Consider the following 18,938-nt stretch of genomic DNA (forward strand, 5'->3'; position numbering starts at 1 on the left):
AGATTACCTATTAATTGTCATTTAAATGAAATTACTGAACTTAAATATACAAGCTTGATAAAAATGATCATTCTAGAAGAAAATTTCAGATGGCATTTAGAGGCTTTTGCATCTGAACTCTTCATATGTTGACAATATGTCTACATTGAGATCGTGGATTACAGACACTGTAGAAAGGCTGTTATAGTTTTGTACTGAAGTGCCAGTGTGTTTGACACCCGCGCTACTAATGTTGGGTAAGACTGCGTCTCTTGAGTGTCTCTGAAGGTGACAGCAGGGACACAGTGTGCCCGGAGCTTATTAGCCCACACAAACACACACACACACACACATTTGCTTTTGTCAGCGTCAACCGCCACACCTGCTAGCTGCTTGAGCGTATTCCCACTCTGACTAGTTTCAGAGCCGTTACAAAAATAACCTGTGTTTTCCTTGTCCCCAATGCACACGCTTGACCTTCCAAGAGGTCAAATGAACATGAAATACTGATTCAAATAGACTTAATACTAAGACATATTGGTGTGGATGCAGCATCACGCAAAAACCTTATTCTTCACAGGTGTGTTTGTCACCCAGTAGTTTATTCTGCAACCTACAGTGTGCCCGGAGCTTATTAGCCCACACAAACACACACACACACACACATTTGCTTTTGTCAGCGTCAACCGCCACACCTGCTAGCTGCTTGAGCGTATTCCCACTCTGACTAGTTTCAGAGCCGTTACAAAAATAACCTGTGTTTTCCTTGTCCCCAATGCACACGCTTGACCTTCCAAGAGGTCAAATGAACATGAAATACTGATTCAAATAGACTTAATACTAAGACATATTGGTGTGGATGCAGCATCACGCAAAAACCTTATTCTTCACAGGTGTGTTTGTCACCCAGTAGTTTATTCTGCAACCTAGAAGAATCCGGTAATAGGGGGGTTACAAAGATGAAGTCAGCAGTGGTTGGTGTGTCATGTGATTTCAACATGGCGGCCACCATGAGGATGGACCACCCTTATGTAGGATTATACAGCTTTTATTAGGCCAATGATATATTACTGGAATATTCGCTTGATGTGAGTGGAAATCATTTAAAATATTTTGGTCAAAATAACTATTTATTTATTAGGATAAAGTGAGTGGTATTTGGTTGGTCATGTGATTTCAACAGTTGAGTTCAAATTATTATATTATTTGGTGAGAAAGAGTGATACGAATGACAACTAGCACAGTGTCATTCTGCAAATATCTGTCAAACATTTTTGTATAATGTTGAAATTAGCGATTCAGAAATGGTATTTCAAAGACATGCAAAAATTCAGTGAAGGGGTTTAAGTAATAGCAGTAGCAATGCTAGCAGTAGCAATGCTAGCATTAGCGAACACCGCTAATAAGAGTTTCAGAGGGAAATCTAATTTTCTGTTTTTGATTACTGATGCTGCGGTGAATATGGAGGCATGTATCATGTTACCACAGAGGAAGAGTGGGAAGTATGTGTGGGACGCTGCATAAATGTGTGTTAGCATGAAGTGAAAATGGCTGGAATTGGATGTATGTTATGGTGTGTTGGTACACATATGGTGTGTGGTGGGCCTGATTGTCTGCGCAATGGTCAGGTTGTTTTAATCCGTTCTCTCTTCCCCACAACACACTGATGGGAACCACCCCAGACAGAGGTAACAATAAATCGGCAGAAAGCTGAACTCTGGCATGCTATTTGTATGTGTTCGTATAGTATTTGTGTTTGTACTTTCACACTTGAGGGTCCTAATGAGTACATTTTCTGTGTCTTTCTATGTCAAAAACAGGTAGAAAACTGTGTTCACACCACTGTGGAGTCACCTTCGCACATGCTCATAAAATGTGAACCAGTTTACTGCAGAAATGACAAATACAGTGTGATCTTGCGATTTGTGAAGCCAAATCAGTGGTTTACTGTGTTGTTGTTCAATCATATCAGAGCTGGTTACCTAGACAACATTGTTGAGCATCATAGGCACCATTATCACATGTTGTTAGGTATGAACCTACGATGTTAAGAACTGCACTTTAGATGGTCAACTCTCTTAATTTTGAACATTTGTGATTATGAAAATGTGCATAACCCCTTGATTCAAATGTTTCTCCAATGACCAAAAATGCTATTTAGGTAGGAAATCTACTTTGGTCAAACATTTGGCCTCAAATATGTTGTTTAAACTAGGCAATCCACTTGTTTTAAACATTGAGAGAGATCTACGATGGCGACCCCCTTGATTTGATTGTTTGACCATGCCAAAAAATGCAGTCTAGGTAGGCAGCTCTCTAGGTTTTGAAACAGCCTATCTCATGTGCTGTTCTATAAGTGACACTTATGAAATGTCTGCTTTAATGATCTTTTCATGTGGTTATCTCTTTTGCTTGTGTCTTGTATGACTCTGCATCACTTGCATGATTGTACTGTGCAGTGTCAGTGTTAGCATGCTAGTTCCCTTGTATCCGCTTCTCTGACTCAGATGCACTATATGGTGCTCCACAGAAGCATTGCTGACTCTCCCTCCTCTGTTTGTCTCTGGGCACCTACAGAAGATCTCTCAGGACAGGGAGAAGTTTGCAGACGAGGACAGCATTTTCTACACACTGGGGGAGTGTGGACTCATCTCTTTCTCTGACTACATCTTCCTCACAACCGTCCTCTCCAGTAAGTCTCTGATTCTCTGTCTGTATCTCTTTTGTATCACTTTTTGTTTTGCTAATACTGGCCACACACCTGAAGAATTTTAAGCCTGATATTGGGACTGATTTGCACCCCCCAAACGATCAGGGGGTGTGGCCCGATTCGAGACTTGTCGCAACTAACTTTTTGTCCCAAAAATCCTCAATTGTGTGGTGTCATTAATATTATTTCACTGCTCCCGATTGAGTCGGATCCTCCCCGATCCCATGTTTGATATTTACGACTCTTGATCAGACTGCCTTCGACGGGATACCCACAATAGCCAATGAGAGCGAGCAAGCTTCACCAATTGGATGTTGCCAGAGCCATAGAGAGAGAGAGTTGCGACACTCCCATAGACCTCCGTTGTAAATAATGGCGGCGCTTTTAACCGCCTACTTCCGGGATTTGAAGATCGGAATAGTTCCAAACACTGTCATTTGGGCGTTGGACACCATTCACTTACATTGCTGCGAGTCGAGTTGTTCCAGAGTTAAGTTGCTGAAATATCGACCTCTTTTGAATTGTCAACTGTCTATATTGTATCAGAGGCCCTTTGCGATGCTTATACTGGTCTTCATTTGTATATGCACAGCGTAATTATTTATATTTTATGTTGGTTGTTTCAACCAATTTTCAAGCACTGCCTGCTAGCTAGCGCGACTTCGTCAGCTGTGACAGTAAGAGTTCGGTAATGAATCGCTGCACCTTTATAGCAACTTTTATTTAATTTAATTTTTTGGGATATACTAACTTTTCATTATGTTATTATTGTCTTGAGTGAAGCGGCTTGTGAGAACAATGCTGGACCTTTAGGATTGTTATGGCCATCACCAGTCCTGTCTGTTTCATGGATCACCTGCCCCTGGTTTTTGTTTTTCTTGTTCACACACACAAGCACACATTTTTGTTGTCTGTCATTGTTTAATAAAAAATATTTTATTTGAAAACCTTCATTTGTATCAGCCATGCTTAAATTCGTTTTTAATCTGTTATAGTTTTGATAATGTGTATGGCCTTAATCTTAAAATAATATTCTTAGTCTTAACATGATCATGTTTCACGTTGTGGTCCTGGGGGTGGCCACTTTCATCAGAAGGAGTGAGCTAGCTTCTAAGCGAATTCTGAACGGACCGCCACGGCAGACCTCTTTGCGTGATCACGAAGGTAGGCTAATGGCTGAATCAAAATGTATAAGCAAAATCACGGGAATCAATAGCCTAATACAGCCCAGTTGTGCTAAAATAAATATCATGAGACGTCCATCATCAGATGAATGATATGGAAAAGTTAAGTTAGAGCCGCTAAAGCCAGTGCTACTACCCATGCGAACATGAACACTAAGCTTTTCCCTCCAAAAATATAGCCTAAAACTTATCTCCAAATGCAAAACTGACATTAACAAAATGCAATAATGCAATAACAGCTGAAAAAGTACTTGGGTGTGTGTTTTATTTTATATTTACCGTTCAATAATGCAATCGCTGCTGTCTGTCCCATAGAAGAACATGACAGCCAGCGTACGTTTTGGAACTATTGGGGCTTACATGAACCACGTGACAGCCATAGCGGCGACATCAAAGAGTGTCGCAACTCTCTCTCTCTATGGCTCTGGATGTTGCGTGCTTCTATAGCTGAAACATGGCAGCCACAAACATGTCACGAAAGTGGAAAATTGAGAAAGAAGATCGACTTTTACATATATGGCAAGAGTACGAGTGCCTGTATAATGTGTAGTGCAAGAACTATCACAACAGGGCCAACAAAGAAAAGGCATGGGCCCATTTTGCAATGGAGTTGGATGAAACAAGCGAGTCCTCCTCATTTGTTTTTCTTCTGAAGTCACGTTTGATCACACAAGTTTTCTGTGAGATCTCGTGTCTGTGGAACTGAAATCGTTTCTACAATCGGCAGGTGTGTGGTCTCTCGGTCTGGACAAATCGTCTAGTGTGTCAGTCAGTTGAAACTGTCCTTGTGTCTATGGTCTCCCACGGTTTTAAAATCGGTTAAGATTTAGTGTGTCTCAGGCCTAACCAATACAATGTTTTTGGAATTAATACTGACACCTATTGGTGTGGATGTATCTTTACACATTTAAGCAAAAGTGTCCACTTACTGATTTTATTATAGAAGTATTAACAGGCGTATTTGTCAACTAGTAGTTCATTCCGCAACTAGAAAGACAACTAGTTACAAAGATAAAGTGAGCAGAATTTGATTGATCATTGTGATTTCAACATGGCAGCCACCATGAGGATGTGTCAGTGAAAAGTACGTGGTGTCATACCTTTGGGTTGCCAATCCTCTGTTTCTTCTCTCTGCAGCTCCTCAGAGGAACTTTGAAATTGCTTTCAAGATGTTTGACTTGAATGGAGACGGAGAAGTCGACCTTGAGGAGTTTGAGCAAGTAAGTGAACACAAAAGACAGACCAAATCCGACCAAATTTTTGTGCATATCCTTTGGAATCTGATCATATTTAGCAAGTGTTAACTGTGATTTTTACAAATCTGTGTCAACCTACATCCATATGTGGTTTGAATTCCTATTCAACTTGTGAGACGTTGTAGGAAACTTGCAGAAAGTCGTTGCAGAAACAAGGTCATGTTGTGAAGTAGTAGGGCTGTCAAAATGGCTGAAAAACTCAATTCGAATTTTGACTAATATGAGAATTATGCTAGAATTTAACAGGCATAATTTCATATAGATTGAAAAAGCTTTTAGCTGGTCTCTTGAGGCCACAAGAGGGCTTAATGGGAAAAATAATAATGAATGCATTAAATTTATTCAAAACAATGAAATAACTTGCCTGTCTGTACAAAAAAAGTGCATAACATTTAAATTAACATTTGTAAATAAAATATAATTTTGTAAATTGCATAAATAATTGTGAACAAAACGGCATCATTTATTTATGCATAGTTTAATACAAAGAGCCGTACTGTTTGGTGTTTAAAAACATGAAATGCAATGGAATAAAAAAAAAAGTTGAACTTCTTTTAACTTTACATGGCTTTCTAAATATAGATGTTTTGAATGAACAACGCACGCAGCAGCGGCGCATCAAGTGGGTTCAACTGGATAGGCTAAGAAAAACATTAAAACTCAACAACTCTTACTTGATCATGTCATCTTGTGTGCCATTGATACGGCTGCCTTACATATCCTAAAATTCGAATGCACCGTTTTTGTATTTGAATGTGGATTTTATTTTAAATTTGACGAATATTCGAAATTTCACCTTTAGTTTTTATCGAATTTTGCAAAACACAGGAGTGTTTTGTAACACTTGTCACAGGGGTACAACTTTTTACCTTTTTTACCCCTAAATGTTCATTGCAGTACTGTAGAGGTACATATTACTACTCTAAGGTACTAATATGTACCTTTTAGAGGTTGATAAGGTTGGCAAAGTTGTTCCTTTAAGTGTACTGCCTCAGTGACAAGCTGTTGTACCCCTAAAGGTTTTTTGCACATATTTTTTTGACAGTGTAAAGACCGTTTGTGTATTTTGGTTGCAGTTTTCAGCTGTTTATTTCGTTTGTGCTTGACCCTCAGGCTACATTTGCCTTTCATTTGCAAAGTCACTATGAGTCATTCACCTGGTAGGATCAGGTCTTTCAGTTTCCCAAAGCATTCGGAGTACATGCAGTGACCCGTTGGTAAACACACTGTAAATATACCGAGCAAATATACTAGCCGCATCACAGGGAATAGACTTGCTGTCCATGGATGGGGACCTCCAGTAATCAGTCCATTGATCTACATCTGAGATCAGGCAAGAGGGTGACATTCAAACCACAACAGATGCAATAGGTCAGAGAATTGCATATTTGCTTGTTTGTCAGCCCGTGTTTCAAGAAGCTTAGTTAGGAATGGATAAAAAAGGAACTGAAGTGATTTTCTTTTTCATGAAGTTGCTTCACAAAATGGTATTGTCAAAATTTGATTATGTCATCAAATGGAGCTCGTTATCCTAAATGTAGGCTATTTAAATGTTGGCAATTAATATAGAATGTGCAGTCACATGTGTGTTCATCACAGATCATCCAGGTTAGAGCTATTCATTTTTAGGGAACAAATTCTTCTAACTTTCATAACATCAATTACAGTCTTTTAATATGCTAAGGGGATATATCAGTCTAAAACTGATTGATCTTTAGGAGCATTTCAGCTCTTTTGGAATGACAGATTTAAGCAGAAGTATTTATGCTGTCATTTATTGATGTATTGATGCTTATGTTTATCTGCTGTCCCAGAACCTCACATACATCACTGCTAAACGCTACACTGCCCTTATTCCCAGAAAACATCTGGTACTAACACCCTTGATGTAATAGACAGTGTCCTAGTTTATTCTGAACCTCCACCAGTCCCTCAACAACTGAACATTTACACCGTCATCCTGAGAAGAGTCCTTGATTTCCTCCCAGTGCTCGTCGTCGTCTTCACGGTTTTCAATTTTCTTTGGAGTTCAGTGTCCATCAGTGAATGATATTTAGAAAAAGAAAGAGAAGACATTCTTTCTGTGTCCTCCTCCTCCTCATACTCATCATTCTCCTTCTCAATATCTTTGTGGAGAAGGAGAAAAAGAAGAGACAGGCAGTAGAAGAAAAAGGGTAATCTTCTGTATATCCTTGTGCTCATTCTCCCCATATTCTCCTCTTCCATCCTCCTTCCTCCTCTTCTTTCTTTTTACCCTTTTCTCCTTCCACCTGCTTCTCCTTCTAATCGTCCCCGTCCCCATCCTCCTCCTCCTCCTCTTCCTTTCTTCTTCTCTGCCTTGTCCATCTCCACCTTTTTCTTCTCCACCTCCTTCTCCCTTTTCTCCACCTTCTTGCCTTTGATCTCCATGTCCCCCTTTTTCTTCAACTCCTTTTTATTTTCCTCCTCCTTCTCCTTGTCCTTCTTTTCCACCTCCTCCTTTTTCTCCACCTCCTTTGGTCTCTACCTCCCCCTTTTTTCTCCAACTCCATTTTCTTCTCCTCCTCCTTCTCCTTCTTTCCCACCTCCTTTGTCATCTCCTCCTTCTTCTCCATAGTCACTTGCTCCTCCTCCTTGTCCTTCTCCACCTCCCCTTTTTCTCCTCTTCCATCCTCATTCCTCCTCTTCCTTCTTTTTACCTTTTTCTCCTTCCACCTGCTTCTCCTCCTAATCATCCAGGTCCTCTTCCTACTCCTCTTTCTCTGTTCTCCTCCTCCTTGTCCTTCTTCCCACCTCCTTTTTCTCCTCTTCCTCCTTCTCTGTCTTCTCCTCCTTTTTCTTCTGCTTCTATTTGTCCTTATTCTCCACCTCCTCCTTTTCTCCTCCTTCTTTACCACCCCTTCTCCTTTTTCTACTCATCCTCCTCATCTTATGTCTCCATCTCCCCCTCCTTTTCTCCTCCTCCTCCTTTATCTTCTCCTCCTTTTTGTCCTTCTTCTCCACCTAATTCTCAATTTTCTCCTCTTCTCCTTCTCCTTTTCCACCTCTTTCTCCTCCTCCTGCTCCTTGTCCTTTTCCTCCTCCTTCCCTTCCTTTTTTTCCTCCTCCTCATCCTCGTCTCTCCATCTCCACCTCTTTCTCCTTTTTCTTCTTGTTCTCCTACCCTTCCTCCTCCTCATTCTTTTTCTCATTCTCCTCCTCTTCTTTGTCCTTCACATCCTTCTCCTTCCTCTGCTTCTCCATCTCCTTCTGAGTCGGCTGCATCACTCTCTCTCTCTTCTCTCTACTGATAGTCAGTGTGGTGTGTGTTCTGGTGTGCTCTGGCCATCAGTGTATCATACGGGTGGATGCTGCGCATTGGTGGATAAGGAGATTTTCCTCAAGTGTTATGCGAGGAGTGGCAAAAATGCTCTGTAAATGTAATGAATTACTCACTCACATGAATTATTATTTCTTTTTTTTTCAGGTTCAGAGTATCATTCGTTCTCAGACCAGTATGGGCATGAGACACCGAGATCGCTCCACCACAGGAAACACTCTGAAAACAGGAGGCTGCAGTTCAGCTCTCACCACATACTTTTTCGGGGCTGACCTGAAGGGCAAACTCACCATCGGCAGTTTTCTGGAGTTCCAGAGGAAATTACAGCACGATGTGCTTAAACTCGAGGTATGGCACAGAATTCGAGGAAGATGGAGAAGTGCAGATTACATATGAGAGATGACAGGGAAATAAATTGAATTTGAAAGTTGTCAGCCAATGTCACCGATGGAAGCTTAGACTCCTGCATAAGTTACTACTAAAAGAAAGAAAGAACAAACGAACAAACGATAGAAAGAAAGAAAACAATACTCACAAGATACCCAAAGGTAGTGATAAAAGGATCTAGATAAAAATGTTTGATATATTTCACTTATATCTGACTTATTTATAACATATTCTCATTATATGAGTCATCTGCCACACTGCTCTTTGGATATTGGTCAATGGAAAAACCAGGTCAACCACTCTTAGAGGTACTTTAGAGTAAACTATAATACTACCATGGTAGATGTCCAAAAAAACTTGCTTGATAAAAAAAAGAAAGACGACCTGTAATATAGGAGTCAGTGAGGGCTTGAGAGCAGTTGGCAGCAGTGTGGCGTGAGTGACACTGAATGTGATGTAACCTCCTTAGGGTCTGACGGAGTGTCAGTGTGTCAGGCAGCCTCTGTCACAGACACCTTTAGATCTCTCTCTCTCTCTCTCTCTCTCTCTCTCTCTCTCTCTCTCTCTCTCTCTCTCTCTCTCTCTCTCTCTCTCTCTCTCTCTCTCTCTCTCTCTCTCTCTCTCTCTCTCTCTCTCTCTCTCTCTCTCTCTCTCTCTCTCTCGTTATCTGGTCTTTGAGATGTGCTGAGGCTGCAGCTCTCTGTTCTGCTCTATATGTTAACAGCTCCCACCCACAGGGCAGCCTCACCTCAGTGGACTGAGCATTTAAATCCAAGATTACAGAAAGCAGAGATGAGACTTTTCTATCTCACAGTCCTGACAATCACTAATATTGAAGTGAAAAGTATTTTTGCTGTGTGTGCCTTTTAAAGAAATATTTAGCAGCTGTTCTTTTTTTCATGCGTGTTGAAATGGGAGCCGATCCAGTTTTGGAAAGTTATATTTCTTATGTTTTCTAACGAGTGTTCACTGTTATCAGTTGTAGAAATTGATAGCAGCATGTTCACATTCATGATGGTTGTGTAGATAATAGCCAAACTTTTATTTAAATGAATGTAATGGTCAAACCCTATTGCATTCCAACCAGAGAGAGCTGTTCAACTTTTGCTGTCAGCTACTCTAAATCCTCCGACTCGTGACCTGGCACAGCTGTGCCCACGCTTAAGTATTCAGCCGAACATGAATTGTAAATGATATTGACTAGCTGAACACAAGATTCCCTTCTGAACCCATTACTCAGCATTCCCCCTCTGTGTGTGTGTAGTTTGAGAGGAATGATCCGGTGGACGGCAGGATCACAGAGAAGCAGTTTGGAGGGATGCTGCTGGCCTACAGTGGAGTTCAGTCTCGCAAACTCAAACTGATGCAGAAGAACCTCAAAAGAATGTTCAAGGATGCTCAGGTGGGCGAGACGCCAGTCTGAAAAAGTTGTGTGCGTTTGTGATGTGTCACTGTAAGAAGAGCACAGTGGGTCCTCATTCTCTCTTTCAACTGTCAATGTGTCTGAGTGCCTGTGTCTGCGATATTTTCTCTTCTTTTTCCCATTCTCTCTTTTTAAAATATATGCGCATCCTAACCTGGTATGCTGAGAGAAGAAAGAATTAACAAAATTACAGCCAATTTGAAAATATTTGGTAAAAAATACAGTAATATTGTGAAATATTATTACAATTTAAAATAACTGTTTATTATTTGAATATATTTTTAAATGTAATTTATTTCTGTGATTACAAAGCTGAATTTTTAGCATCTTTACTCCAGTCTTCTAGCCTGGGAAAACCTAGACGAACTTCTGGCAAATTTAGATTTGCTCTGCTAGTCAGTCTGGCCAAGAGCCCATTCAAGCCCATTTCCAATCTTTCCAAATCTTGGCACCAATCACAAACGTTGAGGCGGGCTTTACACGATGACGATCGCTCTGATTGGTTTTAGGTCTATCCAATTGCACCTAGAGGCATTTGAGCGACGTCCGTTGGCCCCTTTGGAAATGGGATGTGAATGAAGCTCTTACCCAGACCCACTCTCAGTTACGACTGAGAAGGGTCTGGTGTCAACCAGGCTACCAGTCTTCAGTGTCACAAGATCTTCAGAAATCATTCTAATATACTAATAAAATGTTGTATTATTGTGCTGCTTAGTATTTTTGTGGGAACTTGGAAGTTTCAGGATTCTTTGATGAAAGTAAAATTTCAATATAAAGTCTTAACTCATTTTTTTAAATCAATTTAATGCATCCTTGCTGAAGAAAAGTATGAATCTCTCTCAAAAAACAATTCCCTGAAAAATTCTGTTTTTACATTTTGTCCAGTTTAAAGCACAGCCACTACAAACACATTCAGACAGACGTGTCTGGGCATTGCATCATCCTTTGTGATGTTTTTTGAACGTCCTGCCATGGTGTTGTGTTTTTAACACAGCTTTTAAAATGAAAAATAACTTCTTATTATAAAATAATAATATTTAAAAACATGCTTCCAGACCCCTGTATGCTATTCCGTTCCTTTTCTGTCCAGCTGGTCACATCACTGCCCCCTTAAAACTGCGAGAAATAAAGTCTGAATTGCGAGATATAAACTCGCCATTAAACAAGGTAACTGTGACTTTTTATCTCATAATTCAGACTTAATTTCTTGCAATTGTGAGTAAGATAAAAAGTCGCAATTACCTTTTTAATTTTTTATTCCATGGGGAAACTTCCATAGTTTGGTGTTCGAAAAATTACAGTATGTTTTATAGTACTTTTTTTAATAGTAGACAACGACCTCCCCACCATTTCAAGGCTGAAGTAAAGTTTGATTCCTCATTATATGATATGAATATGCATCAGAGGTCAGTAGCCTTTTTGACCTGAAGTGCCGTTTTAATTTTCCTATGCCCCAGGGTTAATTTAGATTTTTTCTGCTTAATCAATGTCTTTAGATGTTCACAGAGGTAAATGGATCAATCACATGGATAATTTGATATAATTAACCCCATAGACTGATTTTTAGCTCAGAGTTGAATACTTGGTAAAGCGAGTAAGAATGCATTGGGATACAGTTTAAATGCATCATCATACTCTCTGAAATGTTGGTCTGTCTTCAGTATGATTGTTGTTTCGTCAGGACATACATTATCATGAGAGCACTTCGGCACGCTGGAATATGAAGAGCTTTCTCTCCGTAGAGCTGTTTTATGTTTATGTGTCGCTCAAATGCTCTCATTTTGTCATTTTATGCTCTTATTAAAAGGATATTAAAACAATATGTACAGGCTATGTGCTCATTGCTAACACAGCATGTTTTCCTCAGCTCTATTTGAGAGAGCTAATGTCATTTCACTTTTATTTCACTCTCTCAACAGTCTTTACTAACTGAGCTGCATAGCCAGATTTGTCATAAAAGAATTCAATGTAATGAATTACTTTAGTCGTGGGAGTCATTTTGGCATTCTCTATTTCTCTCTCGCACACAGGGCATCACGTTTGAGGAAGTGGAGAACTTCTTTACCTTCCTGAAGAACGTCAATGATGTCGACACTGCATTGAGTTTCTACCACATGGCGGGCGCCTCTATAGATAAAGGTACAAACATACACACACATAAATACATGATCCCTCAGGCAATTCCTTGTAATCCTTTAGTTTGGAAGCGGACAGAAGTTGACTGAAGCAATCAAATGCAGCTTGCGATTTCCAGAGGGTCAGTTTGTGGTCATGTTGCTGACTCTGAGTCTACTACAAGACTACTTTGCAATGCAAAAATTCCCATTTGTAATTTCCATATTGCATCAGCTCATCCTGGTCTCCTCCCTCTCGCTCATTCCTACCATTAGCAGAGCCACTCAGCCAGATGCGTCCCATTTCACTGCAGCTGGTGCTCTTCCTTTAATAATCTTCTCTCTCACCGACTCTTCACATGCACACATTACCTGGATTTTCAGGCAATCCAAAAAAGTCTCTAAGGTATCATTAGTCTTTCCATTTAACTGTACTCACTAGCTGTTTCATCCTCCTATTTTTATGCACAGATATTGCATAAAAAAAATGCTGGATGGAAACGCCAAGATGTGCATAAATTCTTTTAAAAATGTGCATAAAAACATATGCGCTCGGCTCAACTGAGTCGGGTAAATTGTATATCCAATAAGGAAACGTATGCATAAACCACCATGGAAACACATTTACTTGATGCGCATCAAAAAAGACATGTGACTGCGATGGGATGACATAACTGGACTAACCAGCATCTGAAAAGCTGTTTTGGTTGTTCTGAAATGCCTGAGCAAAGTCTGTAGTCAAAGTGGTTCGGTATAATTACCCCCCAGAGCTGAACGTTCCAAACACCAGGCATCCGCCTCAGAAAGAAAGATAACATGACCATGTTTATTGTGTTTCGTCTGCGCGCTCTGAGTAGTAATATATTTATATGAAAATGATTATAAACAGTGGCTTCTCCTGCATCAACTTCCATTTTTCTTAGTGATATTTATCAGCAATTTATCAGGAATTGGCGATTTTGTCTTTTCCATTTTTTTTTTTTAAGATGTATTTTTGGTGGTTTTTGCCTTTATTGAGATAGGAAAGTATAGAGTGGGAAGGAGATGGGGGACGGGATCAGGAAAGATCCACGAGCCGGGATTGAAACTCGGGTCACACGATGCACAAACAGCGCTATATGTCGGGGCGCTGCCCACGAGGCTATCGGCGCCGACTTTTCCATTTATAATTTGAGTGTTACATCTACATATCAAGATCCAACCAGCAACCATAGAACCAATTATTTTTTGATAATCTGTTACACTTGGCTGTACATCAGATTATCAAAAAAGAATTGGTTCTATGGTTCACAATATGGACGAAAAGATCTGTTGTAAATTCCGTTTCATCACAATATTAAATTCTTATCTGACACAATTTTCATTTAAAATCTTTTTAAACCATTTCTTTAAGCATGAGCAGTAGTGATGCTGGCCTTAGAGTAGTCTCAGCCTCAGACGTCTCGGACCGTTGGCTGAACGTCTGATCCATACAGCTTTTCTGGAAACACTTCAGGAGTTTCAAAGTTGTCATCTGATATCTTGAATTCTACCGGATGTCCAGGAGACGTGTGTGTTGCGTTCTTTATCGGTCCGCCTGGAAACAAATGCTGTGATGCTCAAACCCCCTCGTTGAAGAAGAACGCCATCGTAATTACAACTGTGACAATGAGCGCTTACAAGGATCAACTAAACACTGGATTTGCAAAAGTATGTGAAATTCGTGGCTCCATTGTTGCAGATTGGTTACGTTACATGTCAGTCAATCGTGAAAAGTGAGCGGTGCATACTGGAATGGAGGCAGATCTGAATGTGATGTGGCTTAACTGCTGCATGACCTTGCATACTTCACCAGAGAGGAGTCAGTTAAATCACAGGAAGAGTAATTTAAGACATTTTGATTAAAAAATGTATTTAAAATTTTTTATATATATGCACAAATGAATCCGTCTCAATAAGACCCGTAATGCTGAGTTTAATAAACATCCAGTACTGCAGTGTCTCTGCTCTTCAGCACATCACTTCCCTCCGTACACTCGCACACTTCCTCACAGTCTTTATCTCAGGATTGATTCCTCTCTTGCAGAATGATGTCTCTCGATAACCTCTCTTACATTTCTCTGAACTCTTGCCCCTGACACTCAGATACTCTGAATCACTGATCCTTATGAAGACAAAAGAGGCTTTTATGAGGTTGTCATCTTCAGAATGGCTCTTTTCTCTTCTGTATTTTGATGCCAAGGCTGTGTCTGGAAGGCTGGTTACTGTAAGCCTGACTCTGATGGATGTCTTTTGCCTTGTCTAGTTCAAACTTCAAACTTCCTGGTCCTGGGTCCACTAATGTCCTTCTCTTATGTTCCCAGCTGGCCATTTTCTCACTCTTCCACTAGGATGTGCAAAACAACATATTCATAATTATGAACAGAATTGTTTATTAAAGGCACACTATGCAAGATTTGTACCTTAATATAACAGCTTCAAAGTCATGTCGATGGTAAACGAACTCGTAGTGGGGCGAATCATCCCTCTAGCAAAAACCAGCAATGCAAGTTTGAGAGGTGGCGCCCCACCAAATCTCACGAGAATCACGACTTGCTTTACGGCACGACGTCACATACATCAACAACATATGAAGCAGCCTCTATGGAAGACACTAGCACGCATTTCAGACATGAATCGTGGCAGAGTCGATGAAGAAAATGAAGAAAGCGTGGTCGGAAGAGCGCAGAGATGGCTCTGCTTGAGTGGTGTTTACGACAGTAACTTTAAATACAAGTACTCCACAGCGACTCTAGGGGTCGCTGTTTGAGAAAAATGGAAACTGCATAGTGTGCCTTTAATAGTAGATTGTCTGTTTGATTAGTTGACTAGTCCACGTCTTCAACAGGCAAAAAAAAATCACATTTAGGTGTGTTAAAGCAGTTAGTTACCTGCGAAGGTAGCATTTGGCAAGTTTTTTATATAATATTTATATTATATTCATTATTTATTTAATGAAAATAATTGTTCATTATTTAGCCCCTGCTGGTAGATTGTGTAAATGACATGCTCTGGACACTTGTCATTCATGTTTATACCAGTGATGGTCGTCTCTATATATATATATACTGGGCTTTGATGATAATTTTATATTATTTGGTTGAAAAATTACACAACTTTTTTCCTAAGTAAGCAGACTTGCTCTTCAACCTTTTTATTCTAATTCAATTGGAAACTCATAAGTAACTGATTTGCTATATCCGAACAGGTAACGTGTAAGTGCATAAAAACAATACAGGAAATTCAATACAAGAAACACTAAAGGAATGACATGACACTCAAAAATTTACTTGGCACACAGTCCAATTTAATCAGTGTTATTTTAGTTTGTTATATTGTTTACATAGTGTTATGGTATGTATTCATATTTTAAATTAGCTTTTATATTTATTTATTTATTTAATTATTTAATGAAAATTAAATATATATAATATATATTTTCCCATCGTTCTTGGTATTGAATGAATTATATCATTATATATGATGATGTCTTAGAATGTTTATATCTAAAATTGCTAATTTAACTTTGTCAAATATCAAAATTGGAATGTTGCATAAAACATTTGCAAATAAAGCAGCGTTTCCATCTCATGTGTTCAAGAGAACAAAATGGTCACTTCCTTAGAAATTGGCACAAAATATCTGTAATAAAAATGGAAGTTGCTGCAATCAGGGAAGCCACTGTCGCTCTTTTATCCTACATCATAAATGACTTGCATCTCAGAGTGCATTTTAGAACTTTTTATACGAAATCCCAAAATGCACATAAAAATAGGTGGATGGAAACAGCTTATGATGCCTTAAAATGCTGCTTATGAAGGCAGCTCAGGTTTTGGAAGAGAGCTCAAATGTCCCTGCATCCTGACAGATATCAGTGAAATATGTGTCGTGAGAAATCACTCCTGTCTCAGTGACAGCGCTAGACTCTGTCAACAGCAAAAAGAAAAGGTCAAAAAGGCTTGAATAAGAAACACTGTCTGTCAGTCATTTTTGGCTCATATTGGCTGACGTCTTTGGAGGATGGGTGGAGGTTTTTTATTTAATTAATTATGTGCGCTAACAGTAATTCTTGACAGTCTTAGTAATTATCATTATGATGTGAGTAAATAATGACATGATTCATCTGATAATCTTCCCCTCCTCAATCTCTAAATGACATTAATTAGGGGTGGACACGCCTCCAGTTCACCCTCCTCTTCTGTTTCTGTCCATCTTTTTCTTTTCCTATTTGGTGAGATGTCCTCAGCAGGGAATGAGTGTCCAGTATTGATCGAGACACCAGTAATCAAGCTCAGACACACAGTTCTGTCTTCATTCATCCCTGTTCTCTCACTCTCTCTTCAGCCACCATGAAGCAGGTAGCCCGCACTGTGGCCAAGGTGGAGCTGTCCGACCATGTGTGTGACGTGGTGTTTGCACTGTTCGACTGTGACGGTGAGTGTGTGTGTGTGTGTTAATCAGGTTCCTCGATCATTTCTTGAGACTGAGGACGAGTACTAGTACCTTCTTTACTGATATACTATAAAATGCTAGTAATAACATCACACTGTTTAATCACCTCAGTATTATTAAAACAAAATACATTATTTAATCTTCAATATTTAAAATATTACAATCATATTAGTCATCAATATTTAAAATATTACAATCATATTAGTCATCATATCATATATCAGTGTGTTTGATTTTCAGTTTCAGTTGTGGGGGGGTGCGTGTTCGATTTTTTTTTTTTTCATTTGGTTTGTTTTGCTTTTGCTTTGTGTTTTGTTTTGTTGTTATGGTTTCTGTTTGGTATTGTTTTGTGTTTGGTTTTGTTTTTAAATTTTGTTTTTGTGCTTTGGTTGGTTGCGTTTTGTGTTAGTTTTTGTTTTGCTTTGTTTGCTTTTGTTTTGTGTTTTCATTTTGTTTGTTTTGTTGTGTTTTGCTTTTGTTTTGTGTTTTCATTTTGTTTGTTTTGTTGTGTTTTGCTTTTGTTTTGTTTTTATTTTGTTTGTTTTGTTGTGTTTTGCTTTTGTGATTGGTTTTCACTTTATTTTTTGATGTTTTGTTAAACAGAATATACTGATACGGACAGATTACAAAAAAAATCGAGTTTTCATTGATACTTTAATGCATATTTATAGTTTTAGATTTTGCTAACTCATTTTTATTTATATATTTATTTATTTTTTGTCTTTAACCATGAAATATCTCCAATGTGGACCACTCTGTGTTTCTTTGTGTAGTGGTATTTATGCAACAAATGTTGTAAATGAGTTTTACAGTATCATATCTTAGTATGGGAGTATTTGAACAAATGTATGTGCACAGCATCGGAGCCGCTGAATCAGTACTTTTGAATTGTGCTGAGGGTTGAGAAGCATATGGAGTTGGGTGGCACTGACTGTGATAATTACCCATCATATTTCTCTCTCACACTCTATTTCATTTGCACTTTTTTTTTAGGAAATGGGGAGCTGAGTAATAAGGAGTTTATTGCCATCATGAAACAGCGGCTGATGCGTGGGCTGGAGAAGCCCAAGGATATGGGTTTCACCCGGCTGGTGCGCGCCATGTGGAAGTGTGCCCAGGATACTGCCTGGGACTTTGCCATGCCGAAACAGCAGTAACGTCCCCTCATGTTACACTCCACATGGGGTTTAATTAATCATTTAAGGATCAACTACTTCGGAAGGCACATCTGATAACAAGCATGCTAGTGCTCGTGCATTCAGCCCTTCTGTGCCCACCTTCAACTCAACATCCAGACAGAGCTTGTTATCTTCTATTTATATCTTGCTGTTTGCAAGTTTTGGAGTTGGATGCACAATTCTTCATACACTAGAATGTAACTATGGCATGTAAAAACCACAGTGAGAGGTCATCCTCGAGTGCCATGAGTTCCTATCTGAAATGAATGTTGGGACTTACTCAGATGATTCATATGATATATTTCAACTTTGATTTTTAAAACATTCATCATCACTTCTTAAGCAATAAGCTCCCTATTTTGCACTCCTGTTTTCAAAGGTCTCTGTGTCCCAGTCTCCACTTCACAACTGAATTATTGGCATCCAAGCAATTTCCATTGTACTATAAACCGCATTATTTTGAAAATCTCATTGTTAAATGACTTTATAAGAGTGATGCTGAAAGAATGATACTATTAAACCATTTTGCAGTACTGAATTTATGGTGCATTTATGTGTGTTATTTAATAATATAAGTGGGTTTGAGGATGTTTAATGGCTTAAATTCTTCCAACCAAAAATAGTGTCTTGTGTACACTAATAAATACTTGGGCACACAAAATGTTGTTTACAAGATCACCCCAATGTTCACTAAACACTTTATTCAAGATAATTATATAGTCAATAGATCTATTAATTATAATTCATTAAAGGATTAGTTCACTTCAAAATGAAAATTCTGTCATCATTTTATTATTTCAAACCTGTAGGAATTTCTTTCTTCTGCTGAACATAAAAGAAAATATTTTAAAGAATGTTGGTAACCAGACAGTTGATGGACCCCATTGACTTCCATAGTATTTGTTTTCCTACTATGGAAGTCAATGGGTGCCATCAACT

At 39.0% G+C, this 18,938-nt stretch overlaps 1 protein-coding gene across 3 annotated transcripts in view; it reads left to right on the forward strand.

Annotated features, from left to right (window-relative positions):
* micu1 (mitochondrial calcium uptake 1) overlaps positions 1-18,537 on the forward strand; it is a 94,577-nt gene extending 76,040 nt beyond the window's left edge. For all 3 annotated transcript variants that reach the window (XM_082154503.1, XM_082154502.1, XM_082154504.1), the window contains 7 exons: positions 2,557-2,671; positions 5,011-5,093; positions 8,575-8,775; positions 10,079-10,216; positions 12,268-12,376; positions 16,714-16,803; positions 17,815-18,537. In XM_082154503.1, the coding sequence (XP_082010629.1) occupies positions 2,557-2,671; positions 5,011-5,093; positions 8,575-8,775; positions 10,079-10,216; positions 12,268-12,376; positions 16,714-16,803; positions 17,815-17,978 (900 nt within the window). In that variant the 3' untranslated portion in view covers positions 17,979-18,537. The remainder of the gene's footprint in view (positions 1-2,556; positions 2,672-5,010; positions 5,094-8,574; positions 8,776-10,078; positions 10,217-12,267; positions 12,377-16,713; positions 16,804-17,814) is intronic.
* Positions 18,538-18,938: the final 401 nt, after the last annotated feature.

This window comes from Leuciscus leuciscus, assembly GCF_965113295.1.
Source record: "Leuciscus leuciscus genome assembly, chromosome: 22".
NCBI lineage: Eukaryota > Metazoa > Chordata > Actinopteri > Cypriniformes > Leuciscidae > Leuciscus > Leuciscus leuciscus.